The sequence below is a fragment of the Danio rerio genome, chromosome 25 (assembly GCF_052040795.2).
Source record: "Danio rerio strain M-AB ecotype USA chromosome 25, GRCz13ab, whole genome shotgun sequence".
In the NCBI taxonomy this organism is placed as follows: Eukaryota; Metazoa; Chordata; class Actinopteri; order Cypriniformes; family Danionidae; genus Danio; species Danio rerio.
In genome coordinates this window covers 6,975,096-7,002,386 of record NC_141045.1, presented here as the reverse complement: position 1 = coordinate 7,002,386, position 27,291 = coordinate 6,975,096, and the positions used below count along the sequence as shown (strand labels likewise).

Genomic DNA, 27,291 nt, shown 5'->3' with positions numbered 1-27,291 from the left:
TGTGATCTTCTGAATGCTCAGCTCTCCTCCTCCTCCTCCTTCCGCTCCTGTTTACAGATTCGCAGGTAAAACGGTGAGCAGCGGAAGTCTGGTTCTGGTCACTGTCGCCATGAAGGACAGCGCAGGAGCTCAGCTGACGGTCAACTGCGAGAAGATGGTGATCGGCACAATGCTGGTGAAGGATATTCTACAGGCCCTGTCGCAGTGATGAGCGCCACATACACCAGTTCACTTTCATCTGTAGATATCTCCCCAACGCAAACTGGCTTGTAGCATCACAAATACACTGCTGACGTCAGAACAGCATCAGCATTCAACAAACGATTTTTCTGTTGACGTTGCATGGCATCAGAGACCGTGAGTAGAGATGGTCAGGATTACTGCGCAAACCTGTGTCCATTTTAGTTTAGGATGTACTATAGGTAATACCTTGTACAGTAGGCAATAGCTTGTATTCAACTCTGCAACACTAGACCAGGGGTGTCCAAACTCGGTCCTGGAGGGCCGGAGTCCTGGAGAGTTTAGCTCCAACCCTAATCAAACACACCTGAGCCAGCTTACGCCCTAGACTAAACACTTTCTGGCAGGTGTGTTAAAGCAAGTTGGAGCTAAACTTTGCAGGACTCCGGCCCTCCAGGACTGAGATTGGACACCCCTGCATTAGACTAATGTTTGCTTTCAGATCAGTCGCTGCCTTTAGGATCTTCCGTCAGTGGATGGGAAATCTTTTGGGTTTATTTGTAGGTTTTAGGTCTCCTTTTTTGAATGTACCGTTCTGCATTGGATCTGCTGTATGGAAAGCTTGTTTCTGCTACTGGATTAAGACGTTTTCTCAGAATTCCAAGGATTAAAGGTCCGAATTCCAAGATATGTGGCGTTTCTGTGTGGAGTTTGCATGTTCTCCCCTTGTTGGCGTGGGATTCCTGCGGGTGCTCCGGTTTCCTTCACAGTCCAAACACATGCGCTATAGGTGAATTGGATTGAACTGAATTGGCCGTAGTGTATGAGTGTGTGAATGCGAAAGTGTATGGATGTTTCCCAGTACTGGGTTGCAGCTGGAAGGAAATCTGCAGTGTAAAACATATGCCGGAATAATTGGCGGTTCATGTGGCGACCCCTGATGAATCAGAGACTAAGCCGAAGGAGCACCCGTGAATCGTACCTGAGTTTACCTGAAAGAGGTGGTCTGGTAGGTACAGTTTGTGCGAACTCTAGTGCGGTTTACTTCGGGTATGAGGCAGTTGCACAAAATAACGGAAGCGAACTGTCAGCTATACAAAAAACTTCAGTTTTTATAACGTTTATTCGTGTGTGTGTCTGTGAATCACCTACCTTGGTGACAAGTGGGACTGACCCAGTGCAAATGTCTGCTTGTCTCCACTAAAAACAACTTCTGCAGACATTGCGTGATGTTCTGAACGTCTTTATTGTGGCTGTCTGTATTTTGGTTTTCAAGAGTTCACACTTAGCTAATGATTGATTATAAAGCTTGTTTGGCATGCTGTCCCGTGAGAGAGCCCTGAGCTCATAAGATCCTCGAGCCCGGGGCTCCCTCCCATTTGCAGGGCGAGAGGGGAGTTTGAGCTCAGGTAGATCTCGAGAACTTCCCTGCTGTAGTAGCTAATGAACAGATAGTGATTGCTCTTAAGAGATAACTACTTACTAGGAGCATGTCTATGATGCTGATTTAGATTAGTCAATTAACCTAAGTTGCATGTTTTTGGATGGTGGGAGGAAACTGGGGGATCCATGGGAAACCCACGTGAGCACAGGGAGAACATGTAAACTCTGAACAGAAACGTCGGCTGGCTTGGTAAGGACTAGAACTAGTGACGTTCTGAGGCAACAGTGCTAACCACTGGGCCACCGTGCCACCCGTCTAGGAAAGAAGGAGGAGTTGGGGTGGAAGGGGGGATTCTTCAAAACGAAGATGGCTGTCATATGGAACTTAGGGTGTTTATTGTGGCTTAGGAATCGTCTGATTGGTGAATCATAAATTGAATAATGCAGGACCAGCTGCAAGCAATCATAAGCACGTGATCCTCTCGAAAATAGTTTATAAATAAACTTCACTTGGTAACAAAAGCAAAAGATTCAGTAAAAGCAGAATGATCATGATATGCGGACGTCTCCATTTTGCCTCTTAGCAGCAGCTTGATGACACAAGCGTTGCGGGGTTCAGTAGGAAAAAAGACGGTGTGAACACAAACCAGCCGAAGAGGTGGCAAAGAGGGATAATCAAACTTGGGTTCGGTCTAGCACCCTAAAAGTCAGAATATTAAATGTAAACTCTGAATTTCAAAAACAAAAAGTCAAAATTCCAAGATATGAAGTTAGGAATTCCAAGAAAAAGACTCATTTTAAAGTGAATTCTGTGTTTCAAGAAAAAAAAAACTGTTAATTTGTGAGATGCAAATTCAGAATTCTGAGAGAAAAAATCTGAATTTGCAAGAAATTATTTTTTTTCCTCATTATTCCAAGTTTACATCTTACAATAAGCAATTTTAGATCTCACAAACTATCCAAAAAAACAAATCTGAATTACAAAAATCTCATAATTTGAGGAAAAAAATCAAAATTGTGCAATGTGAAGTCAGAATTTCAAGAAAAAGTCAGGAGGGATGTGAACTCCCAGCAAGATGTTACCTCAAATTCATGCATCATTCATTTTCTTGTCGGCTTAGTCCCTTTATTAATCTGGGGTCGCCACCGCGGAATGAACCACCTACTTATCCAGCATATGGTTTATGCAGTGGATGCCCTTCCAGCTGCAACCCATCACTAGGAAACATTCATATACATACACTACTAACAATTTAGCCTACCCAATTCACCTATACCACATGCCTTTGGACTTGTGGGGGAAACCGGAACACCCGGAGGAAACCCACGCCAACACAGGGAGAACATACAAACTCCACAAAGAAAAACTAACTGACCCAGCCAAGGCTCGAACCAGTGACCTTTTTGCTGTGAGGCGAACGTGCTGCGCCACCGTGCAGCCATTACCTCAAATTATGACTTTAAATGAGATATTAACAATTACTGAAGTTTCACAAACTAATTTGAGAGGAGCACGTGATATGATTGATCGCAGCTGGTCTCTTGCTTGTAATCATTCGTAAGCCAATCAGATCATTCCAACTCACTATAAATAGCCCGACTAGCATTGCTCCCCCCCATCCACCCCATCTCCTCCTTTCCTCGTTTACTAGGAGGAGCTCTCGAGAACTTCCTGATCTCGTACCTCCTCACATGCTCAATGACCAGGTGGGAGCCCCGGGCTCAATTATCTCCGAGCTCAGGGTTCTCTGGCGGGACAGCATGCCAAACCTGCTTTTATTATCAAGCATTATCTAAGTGTGAACTCCTGAATGAGTCCAAAAAACAGCTGCTTTTTAATCTAGTAGCAGAAACAAGCCTCCCCAGATCCCACCACACCACATCCCAATGACAACAGCAGACGTGTTTCCAGAAAAACCCATCAATATCTACTGTAATATCTGTTGATTTCTGCTGGACCATCAAGATGAAATCTCCACCGGTCATCTGTACGACATCACTGCCTTCATCTCAGATTGTAGCAGCTTCACCAGATCTCTCCTTTTCTCTATCTGCAAATGTGAATCTGCTGACTGTAGGACTGGTGTATCACTCGTATGACTTAAATCTGAAGCCGTTTATCCTGGTCAAGACGCCGTTAGTAGTTAGTTATACGTTTTTTTTAATTATATTTAGTTACTGTATGATGATGTGCTTGTCAGCATAAACCAGATCTTCCTGCTCCCCGAGGTTAAAAACCAAATCCATCTCTGTGTGACTGTGGAAAATCATGTGTTGTTTGAATATTATATCTCTATTTATTATAAAGAGTTTTAATGTCAATAAAAGAGAGAACGAACACACTAAGTGTCGACCAGCATGTCTTTTTTTGTGTGCGTATGGATTTATTTAGGGTTTATTTGCAGTCGCAGTAGGGTTTATTCATGATAAATGTCTTACAGTAAGTTTTTAGTTAAACTTTTTTAGTCATCTCAACCTACATCAGTCAAACTGACTAAAAATATTAAATTAAAGAGCCCCTATTATGGGTTTTTGAAAATGAGCTTCCATGCAGTGTGTAACACAGCCCTAAGTGAATGAAAACAACTAGCTGAGGTTTAAATCTGAAAGTGCACCTTGTTTACAGTTAAACTCCGCGGATGCGGTACTGGGTCCGTGATATCATCGACTTTATTTAAAGGGCTAGCAATGCACCAAACCCCCTTTAGTGGTTTCGTTTGAAAGTGTAGAATCTATATTTTATGCACATATGCATCACTTTGGGTTTTATTCTACTGTACAAAAGGTATTTACACTTAAATACACAGTATTTAGGAAACCCGAGCTGGGTATTTTACATTGGTTCATTTTCATATTTTTCATATGACACATGTACGAGTTATAGCTCAAATGAAAGCTATTACCGGTGCTCATAGGGTTCTTGCATTCTTTTAACTGAATTATATTCACATATCAAACAGTTGCCGAATGAATCGCAGTGTTTCCATGGCGCAGAAGTGAAAACAATACATTTATCATCACTAAGCAGCCCCAGATAGCACAGACAGCTGTCATCTCTTACGTTATGCTGTGCCCTTCAGGGCCATTTCTCCTCTGTTTTTGAGGTGATGTGCATAAGTAATCCTTTTATTTGTCTGACATGGTCCAAAAACCGTAAATTATGTTTGATCAAACAAAAGAATAGTGAAATATGAAAACAATAATCGGTCCCTGTGGCTTGTATAGCACCTCTCATCAGTTGGAATACAATAACTTTTGCATAGATTATGGTAGAGACATTTTTCTTTTTTCCTTTGATAACAGACAAGTGCAGGAACCACCAAAATTAATTACAGCACCCTAGACCACACAGAACTTAAAGGGTACACTTTCAAATTTGAGTTTATAAATAAAAAAAATACAAAAAGTGCCTCTTTTTTTAGGTGTTTATTATAACACAGACAACATATACAGTTATTTTAAACACTTACAATAATGTTTTATGAAAATTCAAAGGGTTTTCTTTAAAATGATACCAAATTTTTGCATTTACACCTCTGCATGTGGATTTGGGAAGCTTTTCAATTTGGGTAGGCAAAATCCAGGCGGAAATCACAAAATAGCAGCAGAGTTTAACTGGTTAAAACTATTGATTGTTTTGCTACATAGTCGACGCAGAGTCGAATAAATGACTTGAGTTGGGTTCGGATCTTTTGTGTGATTGCATTGACATCGATGTGGTACATCACCATATATGTAGTTCCAGTTCCGGTAAAATGTGAACACACTTTCCCTCCTCACACTAGCGGAGGCGAGGGGGATCACGGGTCAAATACTGTATGACAAACCCTCCTGTTGGGTTAAAAAAGTAATTTGTGGCATTGGGTTTTTCCATATTTGACCAAACATCAAGTATGATTAAAACAACCCAGCATTATTTAGTGTAAGTGTGTTTTTTTTTCGGAGTGGTATGATGAACACACTACATACTGTACATTCCAAAAAAATAATGGATCATTTAAACTCAATGTTGGGTCAAATATGAAAAACCAAATACGGGTTAAACGGTGTCATTGGTGAAATTTTGATTGTCCAGGCAAATTTGTTTTTATGTGCAACCAAAACAATGCTGGTGAAACAATGCTGGTGAAATCTCTCTCTTTCTCTCTCTCTCTCTCTCTCTCACACACACACAAACACACACAGACACTTTTTTTTTGTGAAAATTGAGGACATTCCATAGGTTTCCTAAACCCAACCAGGAAACTGTACAGTTTTACTTTCTGAAAAAAAACCTCATTCTGTGTTATTTACAAGCTTTTGAAGAAATGAGGACATCAGCAATGTCCTCATAATTCACCACTTTCCTGTATAATAACTTTGTCATTACAGTTTTGTGTCTTGATATGTCACAAAAACATGTACAGACACACCAACACATCAGTTTTGTAGCATATAGCTCAGAACAAGTACCAAATATTAAAGTATAAACCTTATTGAGTAGAATTCCTTACTATCAATATATTAATATAATGAATTACAATGCATATTAATATATTATAATTTACATGAATTATAATTAATATCTAAAAATATGTTTATTGTATTATTCTCATATTCTGGCCAGTTTATGGTACAAGCGTGGCTCCTGAATGACCAGAATGTTCCAAACTGTTTTAAAAATGATATTGCCATGATTTTTGCTTAGTTAAAAAATATATTTTATAGCACAAATTCTTATATTTGATAGTTTACTATTTTTTTTAACTAATTTTCAGTGCTTTAAGCCAATTCAGATAGCAAAAGTAGGGCTACACTACAAGAATCCTGGGTTGTTGTAACCTAAAAGTTGGGTAAAAAAACGTGTCAAATAAATTAAGCAGACAAATCAGCAACTAAGCTGAAGGAGAGTAAGTGAGTGAGTGAGTGAGTGAGTGAGTGAGTGAGTGAGTGAGTGAGAGTGAGTTTTTCCATATCTGACCCAACATTACAACAACCCAGCATTTCTTTTTTGAGTTGCCTATTTGTAAAACAATTCCTTAAACAAAATAGAGAAAAAATAACGTCGTTTAACTAAAATTATACAACTATATAATAACTATAATTATATAAAAAAGACATTGAGGTTAATGAATTATCTGAGACCTGCACTGTATGTTGATTGATTGCGTATGTGCGCGTCACCAGGCCACCTGCGCGCGCGCGTGCGTTGTTAATATTGGAGTCACGCACCTGCTTCATGCAGAAATGGTGCTGTCTTAAACCTGTTTGTCCTGCAGCGGCGTAATACTCGTTTTAAGCGGTCTGAACGGTTTCATAAAGTCCGAATTTTCGTGTTTTTGTTCCTTCAAGTTCCTTTTAGACGCTCTGTATGGATTTCCGCAGGGTAAGAGACAGTTTATGTGTGTGAGAGAGACAATCTTGCACACAATTTCGGTTTATCGCATATTAACGGCGCGAAATTTAACATACTGGAAACAAGAAATAGCAATGAGGCAAACAATAGTATATACTGAGTAATAAAAACAAACATTTCGGGTGTGTGAGATAAATAGCATAACAACGCCTAAATTGGGAGTTCACTTAGTTTTGAAATGTGTTCCCTTCCCTTAATAGTAACGTCGATAAAGAAAGTATAAACAAAAATGAGTATGAGTAGTGAGCTCAATAGCTTTTGGGATTCATATTCCATTCCGTTTTTCATTTAGTAGATCAAGAAATATAAATTAAAATAGTATAAACACGTCCTAACTCATGTCTAAGTAGCTTACTAGCTTTTGAGATTCATGTTCACTAAATAGTACAGTTTTTTATTGTTTAGTTTGTCTCAAAAATATTATTAATTTTGAGATGTACTCAAATATGAGTATACGTAAGTTTAGTTAGTTGCATAAATTAAAGTGTATGTTGATGTGATTTGACCCTTTTTGCATGCATGGAACAAACAAACAAAATTGCAGTTTTTTTTTTTTAACAGGGAAAGAAGAATTGCTGTTATCCCGCTTATGGAGAATGGTTAGCTCACAGGGCCTTTGGGCCCTTCATAGGTGCCAAACAACACACCAATTGGAAACACACACATGGTGAGATTCACACATATATATAGCCTACAATTGAGCATAAGTACATATTCTTGGTGTTATTGTGAACATTAGGACAGATAATAATGTGTATTTAGAATTTCAGAATGGTAACACTTTGCAAAAAGATTCCAATGGGTATAAAAAGTAAATAAAATCTAACAATGCACAATGCATTTGTTACAGTGTTTACGTTAAGTTACAATGTTACGATTGTAAAAAAGATAAATTCTTCATTTTTTATGTTAGCTCAGATACATTGTACACTGAAAAAAATGATTCAAAGATGATTCCTTGGATTAACTACTTTGTTTTTAAGGTAAGTGCTTGTAGACAATTTATTTGGGCTGAATTTAAACAAACAAATCAAGTTAAATATAAAACAATTAAATTTAATTTGTTTGTTTTAATTCAACTCATATAAATTAGGCGGTTTTTGCAACGGCATGCCCGCCAGCCCGGGTCTTCATTTATAAACCTGTTATGATCTCCCAAAGAGATGCCATAGCCCCTGCTCTTCACATACACATGCTTACAACAGATGCTCAGTCTCTTAACAGGTTTTTATAGTCTACAGGTTGTTAAGCGGTGCTTTTTGGTTTTGGCGGGTTTTAGATTTAGAGTTTTAGAGGGTTTAAGAATTTTTGGGCTGGACTCAGTCAGCTACATCTGGCAACGCTGTTTGCTAACTTTTATTAGCTGGATTTATACGCACTGCTGGCTGTAATTAAAGCAAAGAAAGGTTCCAGAAAGCAAGTAAAACAAAAACAAAAGGCAAAAAATAAAATAAAGAAGTAAATAACAAGGCGAGAATGTGGCAAGATCTGAAAACATGGTAAAAATCATGTGGCTTTTCTTTTTCTGGATTGCTTCTGAAAACTATCGGTTGAGTTTCGGGAAAGGGTAAGGTGGGAGGATCAGTCGGTTGGTCAGTCAGTCAGTCAGTCGACAGCGGCCTCTGGTGGATTTACCCAAGAAGAGCATGTGCGCAAGAAAAATTTGAGCTGTCAAAAAGCGTACACAGTGGCATCTGATGGATTTGCGAAAACAAAAACTGCAAAAAAACATAGCTCCTGGGATCTATCTATCTATCTATCTATCTATCTATCTATCTATCTATCTATCTATCTATCTATCTATCTATCTATCTATCTATCTATCTATCCGTCTGTCTGTCTGTCGATTCTATCTATCTATCTATCTATCTATCTATCTATCTATCTATCTATCTATCTATCTATCTATCTATCTATCTATCTATCTGTCTGTCTGTCTGTCTGTCTGTCTGTCTGTCTGTCTGTCTGTCAATTCTATCTATCTATCTATCTATCTATCTATCTATCTATCTATCTATCTATCTATCTATCTATCTATCTATCTATCTATCTATCTATCTATCTGTCTGTCTGTCTGTCTGTCTGTCTGTCTGTCTGTCGATTCTATCTATCTATCTATCTATCTATCTATCTATCTATCTATCTATCTATCTATCTATCTATCTATCTATCTATCTATCTATCTATCTATCTATCTATCTATCTATCTGTCTGTCTGTCTGTCTGTCTGTCTGTTTGTCTGTCTGTCGGTCTGTCTGTCTGTCTGTCTGTCTGTCAATTCTATCTATCTATCTATCTATCTATCTATCTATCTATCTATCTATCTATCTATCTATCTATCTATCTATCTATCTATCTATCTATCTATCTATCTGTCTGTTTGTCTGTCTGTCTGTCTGTCTGTCAATTCTATCTATCTATCTATCTATCTATCTATCTATCTATCTATCTATCTATCTATCTATCTATCTATCTATCTATCTATCTATCTATCTATCTATCTATCTATCTATCTATCTATCTATCTATCTATCTATCTATCTATCTATCTGTCTGTCTGTCTGTCTGTCTGTCTGTCTGTCTGTCTGTCTGTCTGTCTGTCTGTCAATTCTATCTATCTATCTATCTATCTATCTATCTATCTATCTATCTATCTATCTATCTATCTATCTATCTATCTATCTATCTATCTATCTATCTATCTATCTATCTATCTATCTATCTATCTATCTGTCTGTCTGTCTGTCTGTCTGTCTGTCTGTCTGTCTGTCTGTCTGTCTGTCTGTCTGTCTGTCTGTCTGTCTGTCTGTTTATCTTATCTATCCATCCATCCATCCACCCACCCACCTATCCATCCATCCATCCATCCATTTATCTGCACAAAAACTGCAAAAAAAAAACATATCTCCAGGGACATATTTGGCGTTCTCCAGAAATGTATGTAGAGGTATGTTTTCAGAATGAGCCTGGGTTGTATAAAAACATCAGTGATGCACTTGCAAACACACACAAACACACACACACACACACACACACACACACACACACACACAAGATGATTATAAATCAATCATTGTATATATGCTGATTATTCATTCATTCATTCATTTTTCTCAGGCTTAGTCCCTTTATTCATCAGGGGTTGCCACAGCAGAATGAACCACCAACTTATTCAAGGCGAAAAATCAAATAAAGAAGTAAATAACAAGGCGAGAGCGTGGTAAGATCTGAAAACATGGTAAAAATCTAGTGGCTTTTCTTTTTCTGGTTCTGGATTGCTTTTGAAAACACTATCGGTTGGGTTTCGGGAAGGGGTAAGGCGGAAGGATCAGTCGGTCGGTCAGTCATTCAGTCAGTCGACAGCGGCCTCTGATAGATTTATGCGAGAAGAGCATGTGCGAATGGCGCTCGCAAGAGAAATTTGAGCTGTCAAAAAGCTTACACAACGGCATCTGATGGATTTGCGAAAACAAAAACTGCTATCTATCTATCTATCTATCTATCTATCTATCTATCTATCTATCTATCTATCTATCTATCTATCTATCTATCTATCTATCTATCTATCTATCTATCTATTTTAACAGAGTGGGTTCCGGCTAGAAGGGCATCCACTGTGTAAAACAAATGCTGGATTGTCGGTTCATTCCGCTGTGGCTACCACTAACTAATAAAGGGACTAAGCCGAAAAGAAAATGAATGAATGAATATTGATGTCTTATCATAAAATGTTGATTGTTAAATGTACAGTTTATTCAGATTTATTATTATTATATTTTTATTACTTTTATTTTTTACTGCTACTATTTACTGTTTACTAAGATTTTTTATATATAAAGTTGTATGTTATCTTAATAAAAATAAACTCAATAAAGCAATTATTAAATTGAAAGAGAAAGAGAGAGAGAGAGAGTCAGATCCGTTGAATCACAGTCTGTCTGTCTCTCTGCTGAGTCAGGCCATGAGCGACAGACAGCACACGTGATTCACACACACACACACACACACACAAATGGGCGGCGGTGAGGCTGTTCTGCCAGACCGAGAGAAAGTGTGTGTGTGTGTGTGATGGAGTGAGTGAGCGTGGCTTTAGCACTCGCAGCAGTGTGTGAGGTTTCAGCTGGTCGCTCACATGTTTAACAGGTCAGTGATGAACACACAGCGGTACGATGAGCTCGTCTGGACCCACGGCAGGTCTGTACGGGACTTGAGCTCGTGTGGGTGTGTGTGTCTGTGTGTTTGACTCTCTCTCTCTCTCTCTCTGCTGTAGATGGTTCAGGCTCTTCCACAGTTAGCAGCATGCTGTTGGCTCCAGAGCAGCAGGATCATCCGGCCGCTGTGCCCAGCGATGAAGAGCTCAGTCTGGGCCTGCTATCGCTCGCTCTCCCCTGCTGGTATCAGGAGCTCTGTAGCCGCCCTGAAGCCCAGCGGGATGTCCAGACTCGTGAGTGAACCTGTGTGTGTGTGTCCTGTATGTCAAGATGGTTTAGGACACTTTGTGAGTTTTGTGATCATGCTGCTAAAAATTTGTTTTATTAAATCTATTTTTTTGGGATTATATTAACCAAAATATAATTTAAATGTGGGCAACATGGGGGCAGGGGTTAGCACTGTCACCTAACATCAAGAAGGTCGCTGGTTCGAGTCCCGACTGGGCCATTTGACAATTCAGTGTGGAGTTTGCATGCTCTCCCCGTGTTCGTGTGGGTTTCCTCTGGGTGCTCGGGTTTCCCCCACAGTTCAAACACATGCGCTATAGGGGAATTGAATAAACTAAATTGGCCGAGTGTGTGTGTGAATGAGTGTGTATGGATGATCCTATATGCACTGAGCCGAAGGAAAATGAATGAATGAATAATTTTAATGTAAACATAAATGAAGCTATCTGAATCTATCTGTAGGATCTGATAATATTGAACATATTTTCAAATAAATAATTGCATAAGATATGATGGAAGATCTAAACATTGCTTTAAAAACAAGATTTATTTACTTTTGTCTGTCTTTATCTCTCTTTAAGAATATATCTGTTTCAATCTGTGTGTGCGCATTAATAATTCATACGCAGTGTACAATATCTATCTGTCTGTCTGTCTGTCTGTCTGTCTGTCTGTCTGTCTGTCTGTCTATCTGTCTGTCTGTCTGTCTGTCGATTCTATCTATCTATCTATCTATCTATCTATCTATCTATCTATCTATCTATCTATCTATCTATCTATCTATCTATCTATCTATCTATCTTTCTATCTGTCTGTCTGTCTGTCTGTCTGTCTGTCTGTATGTCTATCTATCTATCTATCTATCTGTCTGTCTGTCTGTCTGTCTGTCTGTCTGTCGATTCTATCTATCTATCTATCTATCTATCTATCTATCTATCTATCTATCTATCTATCTATCTATCTATCTATCTGTCTGTCTGTCTGTCTGTCTGTCTGTCTGTCTGTTTGTCTGTCTGTCTGTCTGTCTGTCTATCTGTCTGTCTGTCTGTCTGTCTGTCTGTCTGTCTGTCTGTCTGTCTGTCTGTCTGTCCGTCTGTTCGTCTTTTATTCAATCTATTTGGACTGAGGCTTATATGCTGAGAGCTATATTTGGTAATAAAAAGGTTGTTAGTAGTAGTTCATTTCATTGCTAAAAGGTAGATTTATATAGATGTTTACTTTATTTATATGTATATTCGCATGTAAAAAGGTCATAAAAGCTAAAACAGTTATTTGTAACTAATAATTTATCTATAAATGAAATGAAATTAAATATTTAAATGAAATATGGATTTAAAAACTGAATGTTTATGTTATAATATAGTTATAGTACTGATATAGTACTAATAGTACTGATCTGAGCACAGTGAATTGTAATTAATTATAATGTATAAAACAATGAAAATATGTAATTTAGCTGGTCGTTACAAACTTGAAAATTAAACTAATTGATTAAAATAAATGCATTTTATGTATTTCTTGTACATTGAAGCACTAACAATACTGCTAAAGCAATGTTTTAATGTTTTTGTCGGTGTGTGTGTGTGTGTGTGTGTGTGTGTGTGTGTGTGTGTGTGTGTGTGTGTGTGTGTGTGTGTGTGTGTGTGTGTGTGTGTGTGTGTGTGTGTGTGTGTGTGTGTGTGTGTGTGTGTGTGTTGGTGGATTGTTCTGGAAGCTCTGAACTCTACTGATGTCTCATAACTTCATTTCTCACTCATGACTAATCATTTTCACACCGTTCACGAGGACGGAACACTGGCTTCATGAGCGTTGCTTGTGTTTCATTTTGACTTTCCCTTTAGCTTCCCTGTCTCCGATTACAAGCGTAAATGTGTCCATCCCTGATTTAAATGAAAGCCTTGATGTGCCTAGGGTTTGTTCTGACCCAAATCCAGTAATAGACACACACACACACACACTGAGCTTATTTCTGCTGTCTCATCCAGCATTCATTCACATTTATTCAGTGCTGTTTTCATAACACTCTAAAAAAACGTACAGATGATAAGTCTTTATTCAGTTCTAGTTTACAGGCTCTCAACTAAACTGTTTTATTTGATTCAATGCATTTAACTTCAATACAACTTGACTTTGCAAACACAGGTTTAACCCAGATGCTATTGATATTTCTAAAAATGCCTTTCTATGTTAGATTTATAAATAAGTTGTGACAATAAGAAATAATTTAGCTTGTTTTTTGTTTTATTTGAAGACCCCAAATGATATATACAGTACAGTGGATTCGGAAAGTATTGATATTTCCACATTTTTTATGTTACAGCCTTATTCCAAAATGGATAAAATTCATTTATTTCCTCAAAATTCTACACACAATATTCCATAATGACAATGTGAAAAAAAGATTATATAAATTCCACAATAATAAATTCCACAATAAATGTATTACTAATTGCTTATTCATGTTAAAAGATACATTATCTAACACTAACTAATGGACAGTTATTTTAAAGTGTTATCAAAAAATCTTACATTTTCTCTTGTGCAGCATTGAATCTCTTGGGTTCATCACGAGGTGATAGTGATTGGGTTCAGCATCAGGCTCTCCAGGCCCATGAGTCTGCAGGAGGACGAGATTCACTGACCCCCACACTGGAGACTCACTCTCTGCTACACTCCGGCTCCAGCAGCCCTGTCAACTCCGAGAACAGCGCCGTCTCTTCAGGGTCAGAGCACCTGGTGAGCAAACCAATGGACGCTTTTCATATTTCTGGGTTTTTCTGTGGTGCAAGTCGTCATTGTTGGGTAAACTTAGAGTTCAGTGAATGGGAGAGAACAACAATTGAATTGAATTGAATTGAATTTAATTTAATTTAATTTAATTTAATTTAATTTAATTTAATTTAATTTAATTTAATTTAATTTAATTTAATTTAATTTAATTTAATTTAAGAAAATCTCTGCGATGGTGTTGTCAAGGCTTTCAAAAAAGGGGTAAAAAATTGTGTGATACTGATGACGGCAGCCAGATGAGAGAACGTTCTCATTGATGCTGCATTAAAAAACATCTAGCATGAATGGGAATTTGTTTTTTGTAATTTGATGCAAAGATAATATAATACATACACACATATAAATGTTCATATGTTTTTTATTTTATTTTATGTTTTGCTTTTATTTTATTAGTATTATTATTATTTTTTTTGCAAAAGTTCAGTATCTCAAAACTACGGAAACCCAGAAGGGATGTGATGGTGGGGAAAAATGGGTGGGAGAAAAAAAAACAGTGACAGGAAAATATATATATTTTTTAAGTTTTTGGGTTCCCTCGCAAAGATGTTTTGTGTTATCTCTCAAAACAGTTTTTCCACAAACACTTCCTGTTCACTTCATACATGTCAATTGTCAACCCTCTCGTTTTTGCCGGGATTCTCCCTTATTTTACCATTCTAACCCTCTATTTTCCTAACATTACATATTTTCACATATTTCTCATGTATTTTTAATCTTGAAAGCACGTTAAAATCGTCTAAAAATGTCCGTATTCACTTTCTTTTTGTTTTGTTTTTTTTGAACAAACAAATTTCGTCGCAATTATAGTTGTGTTTAAAATAAAACACACAGGATGGACATGTCTACATATTATTTAGAGGATTTGTCTGTTTAAACACACACACGAATATCAAAGGGTCCTGCACTTTCGCTCCTCTTTAAATGGCGTGTACAGAAGCTGATCTGTGATCAGTTTATCATAAGGAGGGCGTCCGTATACATGCATTCTCTGATTCAGAGGTTGCATTTGAAGGGCGATGATCGACACACAGCTTTAATGGAAAGTTCAAGAGTTCACACTTAGCTGACGATTGGTAATAAAGCTTGTTTGGCATGCTGTCCCGCAAGAGAGCCCTGAGCTTATCAGATCCTTGAGCCCTGGGCTCCCTCCTGTTGCAGAGGTAGAGGGGAGTTTGAGGGTCAAGTAGATCTCGATGCTCTTCAAGACGAAGATATTGAGATGAGAAACGTCTGGTTATTCATAGTGAGTTAAGGATCGTCTGATAGCTAAAGTTGGAACAGCAGTGAGCAATCAAGCACGTGATCATCTCGAAATTTGTTTATAAATAAACTTCACAAAGTGAATGCAGACATTTTTATATTTATTTCAGCGTGCTTTCAAGATTAAAAATAACAAGAAATATGGTAAAATACTTAATGATAGAGGGATAGAATGGTAAAATACAGGAGAATCCCAGCAAAAAATGGGAGAGTTGACATGTATAAAGTGAACAGGAAGTGTTTGTGGAAAAGTTAAAAAACTATATATTTTCCTATCACAGTTTTTTTTTCTCCTATGCATTTTTTTTTCTTCCACCCATTCTTTTTCCCACCATCACGTCCCTTCTGGGTCTCCGTACAAAACAGCTCAGATCTTTTTTTATTTATTTATTTTCAAATTTAAATGCAAATTTTTCTATTTGTACATGTGATTTTTCTATGTTAAAATCAAAGCTGTTTTGATTGCTGTAATTTCAGTGCATCACTGACTGCATAGTGGATCAAACTCTTTTGTTAATTTTAATGATCATTATTTTATTGAGTATTAATCTGTGTGTCTCCGTCAGGCGTCTCTCAGAGTTTCTCCTCCGTTGCCGCTGTTGCTCTCAGGACTGCGTGTGGAGGACCTGAAATTAGGCTCAGATGTTGGTTTGGATCAGAATCCGCTGAACACCTTCATGAACGCCTCCAGCGGCCGGGCTGAGGGCTCCGTGTTCAGCCGCTGGTCCACAGGTCCCGTCTGGCCAGGCTGGGACACTTTGGGCTTGAATAAACCCTCATTCTGCATCGAGAGAGAGGCGAAGCTTCATAAACAAGCTGCAGGTACACGTTAACATCAGCAAAACTTATTTAAAAACTACATTTATTTCTGCATTGTTTTACAGTGTTTAAATATATGTGAAATTTTGAAAAGACATTTTTTTGGCAACACTACAATATGAGACGTAGTTAATATTAGTTATTATTTGCAGGCAGTTAGCTCTCTGCAACTCTCACATGGTCGCCCACTGAAGCTAACCAGGGCTGCGCCCGGTCAGTACCTGATTGGGAGACCACATGGGATAGCTAAGTTGCTGTAGGAAGTGGTGTTAGTGAGACCAGCAGGGGGAGCTCAACCTGTGGTCCAGTATATCGATGGGGGCTCAGTGAGCGCCGTCTTTTGGATGAGATGTTAAACTGAGGTCCTGACTCTCTGTGGTCGTTAAAAATCCCAGGATGTCCTTAGTAAAAGAGTAGAGGTTTAATCCTGGCCAAATTTGCCCACTGGCCTCTGTCCATCATGGCCTCCTAACCATCCCCATATGATTGGCTTCATCACTCTCTCTCCTCTCCACCAATCAGATGATGTGTGGTGTGCGGTCTGGCACAATATGGCTGCCGTCGCATCATCCAGGTGGATGCTGCACACTGGTGGTGGATGAGGAGATTCCCCTAATGTGTATAGCACTTAAAGTGTCTAGAAAAGTGGCATTTATATTTAAGGAATTATTATAATATGATTATTATTTTTTAACTAACATGAGCAAACAATGAACAAAAATGACTAATGCATTATTAAAATCAAGTACCTGTTAACCTGTTAATTTACTGTGAGTTAACTTGAACTAACAATGAAAAGCTATTTTCAATAACTGACGTAAAGAATTATGAATGAAAACTGTGATAAATGTTTTGTATATTGTTTGCTTGCGTTAGTAAATGCATTAAGTTAAGGATAAAGTACATTCAGGAGGTTGTCTTCACAGAATAAAACCCTTTGATCTGTTTATTATTATATAAAACGGCTTTATTAGTCCAACAACCATCCTGGATGAACTTTATTCTGTTAATTACGCAGCTACTTTCCACAAAGCATACAAATTAGACACAGAACATTGTTCTGTGCCCTAATAATTTAATAATTAATAATTAATAATAATTAATAATTTAATAATTAATTCTTTAAGTAAATGCGTGAGGGTGGCGCATTGGGTAGCGCTATTGCCTCACAGCAAGAAGTTCGCTGGTTCGAGGCTCCGCTGGGACAGTTGCCGTTTCTGTGTGGAGTTTGGATGCTGTCCCCGTGTTGGCGTGGGTTTTCTCCGGGTGCTCCGGTTTCCTCCACAGTCCAAACACATGCGCTATAGGTGAATTGGGTAAGCTAAATTGTCCGTAGTGTATGTGTGTGAATGAGTGTGTATGGGTGTTTCCCAGTGATGGGTTGCAGCTGGAAATCTACTGCGTAAAACATATGCTGGATAAGTTGGCGGTTCATTTCGCTGTGTCGACCCCTGATTAATAAAGGGACTAAGCCGAAAAGAAAATGAATGAATGAATAAAATTAAATGCAAAGCTAACAGAGCTGAAAACAGCTGATGGAGTATACACTAACTTGCGCATTGTTCAGTCACAAGATGGCACCAAACAGTCAAAAACGCAAAGCTGACAGAAACGAAACTGGCTGGATAAGGCAAGGTCGCTGGTTCGAGCCTCGGCTGGGTCAGTTGTAGTTTCTGTGTGGAGTTTGTATGTTCTCCCCGTGTTGGCGTGGGTTCCCTTTGGGTGCTCCTGTTTCCCCCACAGTCCAAAGACATGCGGTTATAGGTAAATTGAGAAAGCTAAATTGACCGTAGTGTATGTGTGTGAATGAGTGTGTATGGATGTTTCCCAGAGATGGATTGTGGCTGGAAGGGCATCCGCTGTGTAAAAAATATGCTGAATAAGTTGGCGGTTCATTCTGCTGTGGCGACCCTGGACTAATAAAGGGACTAAAGTCGAAAAGAAAATGAATGAATGAATGAAGATGGCACCAACTGTCAAAACACTCAAAACTGTTGTGTCAGATGAATTTGATTGTAGTTGATAACATATGGATGTGAACTTATTCACCAATCAGAATCAAGTATTTCAGAGAGCCATGTAATATTAACTATGTGTCCCCTATTGTGAAGTGTTACCCATATTTACATATATTAAAAATGTTAGGTTGCAGCTGGAAGTGCATCCGCCGCATAAAAATATTTGTGTCTTACCAAAATAATTGGCAGTTCATTCCGCTGTGGTGATCCCTGATAATTCAGAGTTATTCACCCGAAGTTAGTGAGTTACAATGTTTTTTCTAGTAATAACAGACGGTGGTCCTCGTGCAATACCGTCATGGCCCACCGGGGGGCGGTGGCCCACATGTTAAAAACCATGGATCTAAAAACAGTCTAAATCCTCCATTCTTTCTTTTCTTTTCATATTTTGTGGCTATTATTTCAGGCTCTGTATGGTTACAAATATATCTGCACTCTTTCTGGCATTTATTTATATTTTTTAATAGTATGATTGATCTTCTTACAGCCGTGAATGAAGCCTCATACAGCTGGGAGGGAAGTCTTCCTCCGCGTCACTACAAAACCCCAGTGTACTCCTGTAAAGTGTTTCTGGGAGGAGTGCCGTGGGACATCACGGAGGGTGATCTGACCACACACACATCCCTAATGGAGATTATTGTGAATCAGCTCACAGTTTGTGAATGACAGTGTTTGTTTTTCTGTGCAGCGAGTCTGCAGAGCACATTTAGTGTATTTGGCCCATTGAAAGTGGAGTGGCCTGGTAAAGATGGCAAACATCCGCGATGTCCTCCTCAAGGTAACAGTAAAGTGTTTTGATTGTGATTTCATTTTACAATTCAGTCACATCATACTAATGCTGAGTTCAGACTGCAGGATTTTCAAAGTAGTGGCAGATGTTTTCACACTGCATGACTATCTGTGGTAGCACTCCTTTGCTGCTGTGTTTACACTGCAAGATGGATTGGCAACAGGGGGTTTCACACTGCATGACTTTACAATGGTGGCCCGTTTGCACTGAGTGGTACGGTATGGTTCGGTACGCTTTTATGGCCGTTTCCTTTGTCAAAGTGTACCTAAAAGCAAACTGTACCGTACCACTTGTTGGTCACCCTTTGCAAAGGGTACCAACAGGCACAAAGGGTACCATAAGGTGGAGCAAGACGCGCAGCTGAATGCTATTGGTTTACAGAGATTCGTCGCACGCAGAACAGGAGGATGACAACAAAGGAAGCACCATTTTTAAAAATACAGCCGAGACATTACACCGTAATACTATATATATAATAACAAGATATCATAACAGAAAATTTATCTCAGTGTTCAAACTACGTTTCACAACCAAACACGCGAGAAATGACATAGAAACAATGCGAGGTCACATAGTATATTCAATTCAGTTCCGCTTTATTTGTATAGCGCTTTTACAATGTAGATTGTGACAAAGCAGCTTCACATAGAAGATTATAGTCAATTAAAACAGTGTCAGTCCAGTTTTCAGTGTTTAAGTTCAGTTTAGCTCAGTTCAGTGTGGTTTAATAATCACCACTGAGAGTCCAAACACCCAAGAGCAAATCTATCGATTCACAGCTCTACAGGTCCCAAACCACGCAAGCCAGTGGCGACAGCGGTGAGGAAAAACTTCACTAATTGATGAAAGTGAAGAATTAAAAAACCTCGAGAGAAACCAGGCTCAGTTGGGCACGACCATTTCTCCTCTGGCCAAACCTCTTGTGCAGAGCTGCAGTCTAGGCGCTGGAGAAGCTGGACATCTGCGAGACTCATCTGTTCCCGGAGCGTCACAGGAATCAGTCTCATGCTCTCCACTCTTCCATGACCACCACAGCAGCTGCTCAGGACTGGTCCAGGATGCTAGAAACCTTAGCATCATCTCTACGCGGGTCTTGGATTGCATCAATGGCGCTGCATAGTCTCTTGGGGCCTCGGGATATCTATTAGGCATACGGCTATATAAAGAGAGAATTATGAGTAGGGCGGGAAGTTTCGCGAATCTCCGGATACCCGCAAACGAGTGATGATCTCCCGGTAATCTCGCGTCTCCCTCCCGGTCCTCAAATAGGCATCGTCGCGCACCCTTCTCACCCCTCCTCACCGCATCTCTCCTCAGACACGTCGCGCGCGCACCCTGTCAATCACCCCCAAACCACCACCTCTCCTGACAGCTGAGCGGGACGCTGCAAAATAAACCCTAAAACTCTGACCAATGTGAGGAGAGTTTACTCGCACGTGACTTGTTTTAGCTCTTTTGTTCCGATTAGAAACTTTGCAGTGTGAAAGCGAACCGCACCAAGAGCAAGAGCAACAATGTAACATTTGTAATCTCTGTTTCGGAACAAATTAATCGATTCACAGGTGTGAAAGCACCCTAAGACTCAAAATCACCCCAAAGTGGATGAAAACATCCCCAACAGCACACAAGAGTTAATTTAACCCCTATTTGACCCACTATTCTATATAATAAGTGTTCTCCAGAAAGTAAGTGTTGATTTGTGTCCCTGTAGGTTATGTCTATCTACTGTTTGACTGGGAGAAGTCTGTGAAGTCTCTCCTGCTGGCATGTACTCAACACCGCCTGCAGGCCGACGACTATCTCCAGTTTTACTACAAACTCTCCAGCAGGAGGATCCACAGCAAAGACGTGAGAAGAAAACATGTGCTGCTTCCCAATTCGCATACTGTCCATCCTATATAGTATTCGAAAACAGAATTAGTATGTCTCAAACCGTAGCATGTTGAAACGAGTATGCCAAAGATTTCCATATGGTCTACTATTTCTGGTAGAAACGTAGTATATGCACACAGTACAGACTTTTAATTTTCAATATTAAGATTATGTCTTGTCACTATCAGTAACCTCTGACCCTTGACCCCTACCTCTGACCTCCTGTTTCCGCAGGTGCAGGTCATCCCCTGGGTGATTTCAGACAGTAATTTTATCCGCTGTCCCTCTCAGCGCCTCTGCCGCAATAAGACTGTGTTTGTGGGCGCTCTGCACGGGATGCTGAACGCTGAGGGTCTGGCTCACATCATGGATGAGCTCTTTGGGGGTGTCATGTACGCCGGCATCGACACAGACAAGCACAAGTATCCTATAGGTCTGTGCACGCCACCTTTGTCTATATTAAATAATAATCAAACTGGTCTGACTCGGGTTGCTATGTCTTTTCCAACTGATCCAACTTATGATTTTCTAAAAAATGACCCACAAAATTTGGAAAAGTCCCATTGACTTAACATTGGGTCAAACTTTGTGACCTCATAACTTAGCACCAGACTGTCATACTAACTTAGAGTTGGGCTCATTTAACTCAGACCACCAATCTGTCAATCACTGATGACCTTTACACTTTTTAGCCACACCCTAGGAACCACTTACGACACCCTAGCAACTGTCCCATAGTCTTCCAATGTAAAAACTGCCATTGAACATTGGACATACTAACTACATACCAATCCATACTAGAAACATAGCCTACTAACAACATACCAACATACTAATCATACTAGAAATATACTTAACAACATGCTAATTAATACTAAATTCATGCTAACATGCTAATTCATACTAGAACCATGCAAATTTGTTAGCATCTGTCTAGCAACCACATAGAATATCTTAGCAACCCCCTAGCAACACCTTAGCAACCGGCTAGCAACACCTTAGCAACGCCTTAGCAACCACTCAGAAAAGACTAACAACACCTTAGCAATGACCTAGAATACCTTAGCAACCGCCTAGCAACATCTTAAAAACCACGTAGCGATGCCTTAGCAACTGCCTAGCAACCACCTAGCTAACCAGAACACCCCAGCAACCACCTAGCAACACCTTAGCAAAGACCTAGAACACCTTTGCAACCACCTAGCAACGCCTTAGCAACCACTCAGAACACACTAGCAACCACTTTGCGACACTATAACAATGATCTAGAATACCTTAGCAACCATCTAGCAAAACCTTAGGAACCGCATAACAATGTTTTCGCAACCACTCAGAACACTTTAGCAACCACCTAACAATATCCAAGCAACCACAGAAAAAAACCCTAGCAATGCCTTAGCAACCATTCAGAACCCTCTATCAACCACCTAGCAAGAAACATGCCAGTCTATACTAGAAACATGCATACATGTACTTATCCATCTATGCCAACTGTCTCAAACTTCTTAAAAACTACTTCAATCATTTCATTTTTAAAGCTACCTCAAACTTTAAGACGAGGCTTTCTCAGGCCACCATAAAGTTTGCCTATGAACTTTACTTTTCTAGTTACTTTCTGAAATTGTAGTTAATTGATTATTTTTGATATTCAGATAATTATATGTAATGTTACTTATAATATTCTTGCCTTAAATAATGTAAATATATGCAGAGACAATTGAATGACCTTTAATGGGACATCATGAGTAAATGAGCTGCTTTCTTGATCTAGGTTCAGGCAGAGTGACGTTCAGGAGCCAGAGGAGCTACTTGAAAGCTGTCACTGCAGCATTTGTGCAGATAAAAACCTCCAAGTTTACCAAGAAGGTACAGATTCTGGATCAGATAAACAATGGCTTGAGATCAGCCCAGTTTATTTACCTCATTTCAGTTTCTGTCTTGCCTCTGTAGGTCCAGATTGACCCGTATCTGGATGACTCCATCTGCCAAATATGTAGCAGTCAGCCTGGGCCGTTCTTCTGTAGGGCTCAGGTGGGAATCAGACGAGTTACCTTCTCAGTTTTACACAGTTATAAACACCTACTGAATATGTAGAGCTGTGGCGAAAAAAAAATCATTATAGGCTAGTTTTTAACAACAGATGGTGCTCTAGACTAGTTTTTAACAACAGACTGCACTCTAGGCTAGTTTTTAACAGCAGATGGCACTTTAGGCTAGTTTTGACAACAGATGGCACTCTAGGCTAGTTTTTAACAGCAGATGATGCTCTAGACAAATTTTTAACGGCAGATGGTGCTCCAGACTAGTTTTTTTATACTGGACAGCGCTCTAGGCAGGTTTTTAACAGCAGATAGTGCACTAGGCTAATAGCAGATGATGCTCTAGACTAATTTTTAACAGCTGATGATGCTTTAGGCTAACAGCAGATGGTGCTCCATGCTAGTTTTTAATACCAGAGAGTGCTCTAGGCTAGTTTTAACAACAGATGCCATTCCAGTTTATAACAGTAGATAGTGCTCTAGACTACTTTTTAATAGTAAATGGCGCTCTAGGCTAGTTTTAACCCCAGATGGTGCTCTAGGCTAGTATTAACAGCTGATGGTACTTTAGGCTAGTTTTTAACAGCAGATGGTGCTCTAGGCTAGTTTTAACAGCTGATGGTGCTTTAGGCTAGTTTTTAACAGCTGATGATGCTCTAGGTTAGTTTTTAACAGCAGATGGTGTGCTAGGCTAACAGCAGATGGTGCTCCAGGCTAGTTTTTAATACCAGAGAGTGCTCTAGGGTAGTTTTAACAACAGATGCCATTCTAGTTTATAACAGTAGATGGTGCTCTAGACTAGTTTTTAACAGCAGAGGGTGCTCTAGACTAGTTTTTAACAGCAGAGGGTGCTCTAGACTAGTTTTTAACAGCAGATGGTGCTCTAGGCTAGTTTTTATCAGCAGATCGTGCTCTAGGCTAGTTTTTAACAGCAAATGGTGCTCTAGGCTAGTTTTTAATAGCAGATGGTGCTCTAGGCTAGTTTTTACCAGCAGATAGTGCTCTAGGCTAGTTTTTAACAGCAAATGGTGCTCTAGGCTAGTTTTTAATCACAGATGGCGCTCTAAGCTAGTTTTTAACAGCAGATGGCGCTCTAGGCTAGTTTTTAACAACAGATGGCGCTCTAGGCTAGTTTTTAATCACAGATGGCGCTCTAAGCTAGTTTTTAACACCAGATGGCACTCTAGGCTAGGTTTTAACACCAGATGGCGCTCTAGGCTAGTTTTTAATCACACATGGCGCTCTAAGCTAGTTTTTAACACCAGATGGCGCTCTAGGCTAGTTTTTAATCACAGATGGCGCTCTAAGCTAGTTTTTAACACCAGATGGCGCTCTAGGCTAGGTTTTAACAGCAGATAGCGCTCTAGGCTAATTTTTAACAGCAGATGGCGCTCTAGGCTTGTTTTTAACAGCAGATAGCACTCTAGGCTAGGTTTTAACAGCAGATGGAACTCTAGGCTAGTTTTTACCAACAGATGGCGCTCTAGGCTAATTTTTAACAGCAGATGGCGCTTTAGGCTAGTTTTTAACAGCAAATAGTGCTCTAGGCTAGTTTTTAACAGCAGATGGTGCTCTAGGCTAGTTTTTAATCACAGATGGCGCTCTAAGCTAGTTTTTACCAGCAGATGGCGCTCTAGGCTGGTCTTTAACAGCAGATGGTAATCTAGGCTAGTTTTTAACAGTAGATGGTGCTCTAGATTAGTTTTTAATAACAGATGGTGCTCTAGGCTAGTTTTTAACAGCAGATGTAGCTCAAGGTTAGTTTTTTAACAGCAGATGATGCTCTAGGTTAGTCTATAACAGCAGATGGTGCGCTAGGCTAGTTTTTAACAGCAGATGATGCTCTAGGTTAGTCTATAACAGCAGATGGTGCGGTAGGCTAGTTTATAACAGCATATGGCACTCTAGGCTAGTTTTTAATCACAGATGGTGCTCTAAGCTAGTTTTTAACAATAGATAATGGTCTAGGCTAGTTTTCAATTTAATCAGGTGGCCACTATTTATTTCCACCCATTTGCCTTCCCTATTTATTACCATGCTCAGAAAAAAAAGTATTTCGTAATAATAATAATAATAATAATAATAATTTTGCTTATTGTTTTACAATTATTAAAAGTTGTTGGTTATTGGGCAAGTGCATTCCTATCTCATAACCTGTGAAAGTTCATAATATTTCAGCTCATTATAGAGTATAAATGAAACCAGACTGGTTTCATGTCAATTGTGTCACATGTTAAAAAGCTTCTTACATTGCTTGATGTTGGAAACAGCTATTTTTTTATTGTATTATTTGAATGTATTTTTATAATCACACTGGCCCTATTGTGACTAAAGCACATTTCTAACTCTTTTCAGGCCTGTTTTAAATACTACTGTCGGTCCTGCTGGCACTGGCGTCACTCCCTGGATGTGTTGAGCAGCCATCAGCCTCTCATGCGTAACCAGAAGAGCCTAAACCCAACCTAAACCCCCCGAGAGGGAAAGAGTCCGGACTCACTTCACTGTTTTGGGATGTTTGTGTGAGGGAAGTTTCTGCATTGTATTGCACTGCTCTCGTTCTCGTTCATCAAGCCTCTATGCACACTTAAGGGTTCATCGATGGTGACCCATTTGCACAGTTAACTAGACAGCCATCGCCGTAGAGATCTGATTTTAATAGTCGTGTTTTTATGTTAGATTTGGCATGCACAGAATATTAGTTTATTATCTCGCAGGTTTGACCCCTTGATGCAGGCAAATGCCAGTCGGTGCCTTTGGCTTCTCTTTATTTTAGTATTTATTTAAAGGCTTTTCTACTGCTGGTTTGGGCTTTTATGTAAACAGATGCTTTAGGTTTGTCTTTTTTTAACACTCTATTAAGTGGTCGAGCATCTTGGCTTGGGAAATGCTCCAGGAAGTGACATCACAGCGGGCTGATGCTGTTGCTTAGCGCCGTCGTCAATCATCCATTCTATTGAATATAACACTGTTAGGATCTCTGTGGTGTTTGTAGTTTTTTTTATCAAATAGCAGGTTTTATTTGAAATATAGCACTAGGAAAAGGTTTGCCTGTGGTTTTAAAGATGTTTATTTGAGCAGATGGAGTTCTCACTTCGAGTTTTGTTGTTTGTTATTAAACACTCGTAAACCTTAGTTGAGTAAATGAATGTGTTTCTCACTCAAGCCGTGCCAAAGAGCTTCATCTCTTCCTCGTTGCCTTTTTGCGGCCGCTTTTTAGGGTTTCAAAGTCTCTACCTCATTGCTCTGCAAGTATCGCTATGGTTAATTACAAATGTTCAGATCCGACTAAATAAAGTTGTTGAAGCATCAAAGTTCTCCTGGATGTTCGTTTATTTCAGTGAGCAAACAATAAAGTGCTTCAAAACGAGTTGATTCAGTCAAATATACAGAAACATTCTGTTGAATCATCAAAATGGTTGTTAAAAAGCAAATTATTGACTATAAATGTATAGAAGTTCATAAAAAAAACCATTATGCTTCTTATAACAAGATATAAAAGGAGTCTCTGATGTCCCTAGAGTATCTATGTGAAGTTTTAACTTAAATACCACATAGGTAACGCTTTATAACTCTCTGAAACTGCCCCCTTTTAGGCTTTAATACTAATTGTGTTGTTTTGGTGACCGTCGCTTTGAATTCAAATGAGATTGTGCTCTTTTTAAAAGAGGGCAGAGCTACAAATGCCTGTGTGTCAGCATAGTGGCAGATTCAAAAACAAGACTAACGTCCTATGCTAATGAGAGAGAGAGAGATGGTCACGAGTGGGCGGGGCTTTCCCCTACTGATGACATGTACAAAGGGAGAATGTCAGTCAAAGTGTTTCTGCAGGCTGTTTTTATCAAGTGTGAATATACAAAATAAAATTAAAAAAAATTATCATTAGAAGCTGGTTATATTCATAGAATGTCACCACACAACTGTGTTGAAACCACTTATAAAAGTGATTTTTGCATAAAAGGACCTCTTTAGGGCTGGGCTCAAAATATAGATTGCTCAAGTTTAATAAGATATTCTTAGCAAGTCCAAAAATGAAATTGACTAATAATTTATTTTCCCTGAAGCCATCCAAGATGAGAGAGAGAAAAAATACTTGCAAAGACAAAATAAATGGGTGTCATTATAATGTTTCTTGCATAGACTGATCATTTTTCTTCATAAGAGCTCAGTATGTATGAGCAGGAGCCAGAGGTTTGGTGTTTTTTTAATCGCTCAAAGTGCCCTATATCAATGACTTGCATTTTATAAATCATCAAGAAACACAGTTTCACCTTAAAATTGTCTTTAAAAGCCCATGAAGTGCTTTAAA

General features: G+C 39.1%; 2 protein-coding genes across 29 annotated transcripts in view; both read left to right on the top strand.

Annotated features, from left to right (window-relative positions):
- ap3b2 (adaptor related protein complex 3 subunit beta 2) overlaps window positions 1-3,905 on the top strand; it is a 73,004-nt gene extending 69,099 nt beyond the window's left edge. For 10 of the 26 annotated variants that reach the window (XM_087311391.1, XM_087311390.1, XM_087311389.1 and 7 more), the window contains one exon: window positions 22-3,905. In XM_087311391.1, the coding sequence (XP_087167517.1) occupies window positions 22-208 (187 nt within the window). In that variant the 3' untranslated portion in view covers window positions 209-3,905. The remainder of the gene's footprint in view (window positions 1-21) is intronic. The other 16 variants (XM_087311392.1, XM_087311387.1, XM_087311385.1 and 13 more) reach the window with 12 other exon arrangements.
- Window positions 3,906-6,913: 3,008 nt separating this feature from the next.
- cpeb1a (cytoplasmic polyadenylation element binding protein 1a) lies at window positions 6,914-26,296 on the top strand. 3 transcript variants are annotated; one of them, NM_131725.1, is given in 12 exon segments: window positions 6,914-6,928; window positions 7,520-7,625; window positions 11,229-11,402; window positions 13,943-14,133; window positions 16,014-16,269; window positions 18,772-18,885; window positions 18,973-19,062; window positions 20,786-20,922; window positions 21,181-21,379; window positions 22,718-22,812; window positions 22,897-22,977; window positions 25,341-25,451. In NM_131725.1, coding segments are annotated over 12 exon segments (1,569 nt in total).
- Window positions 26,297-27,291: the final 995 nt, after the last annotated feature.

Coding starts and splice junctions, on each gene's coding strand:
- cpeb1a (XM_087311153.1), top strand. CDS start 11,128: ATGAGCTCGTCTGGACCCACGGCAG. Junction 19,063..20,785: donor TCCGCGATGTCCTCCTCAAG/GTAACAGTAAAG, acceptor GTGTCCCTGTAG/GTTATGTCTATCTACTGTTT. Junction 21,380..22,717: donor CAAGCACAAGTATCCTATAG/GTCTGTGCACGC, acceptor TTCTTGATCTAG/GTTCAGGCAGAGTGACGTTC.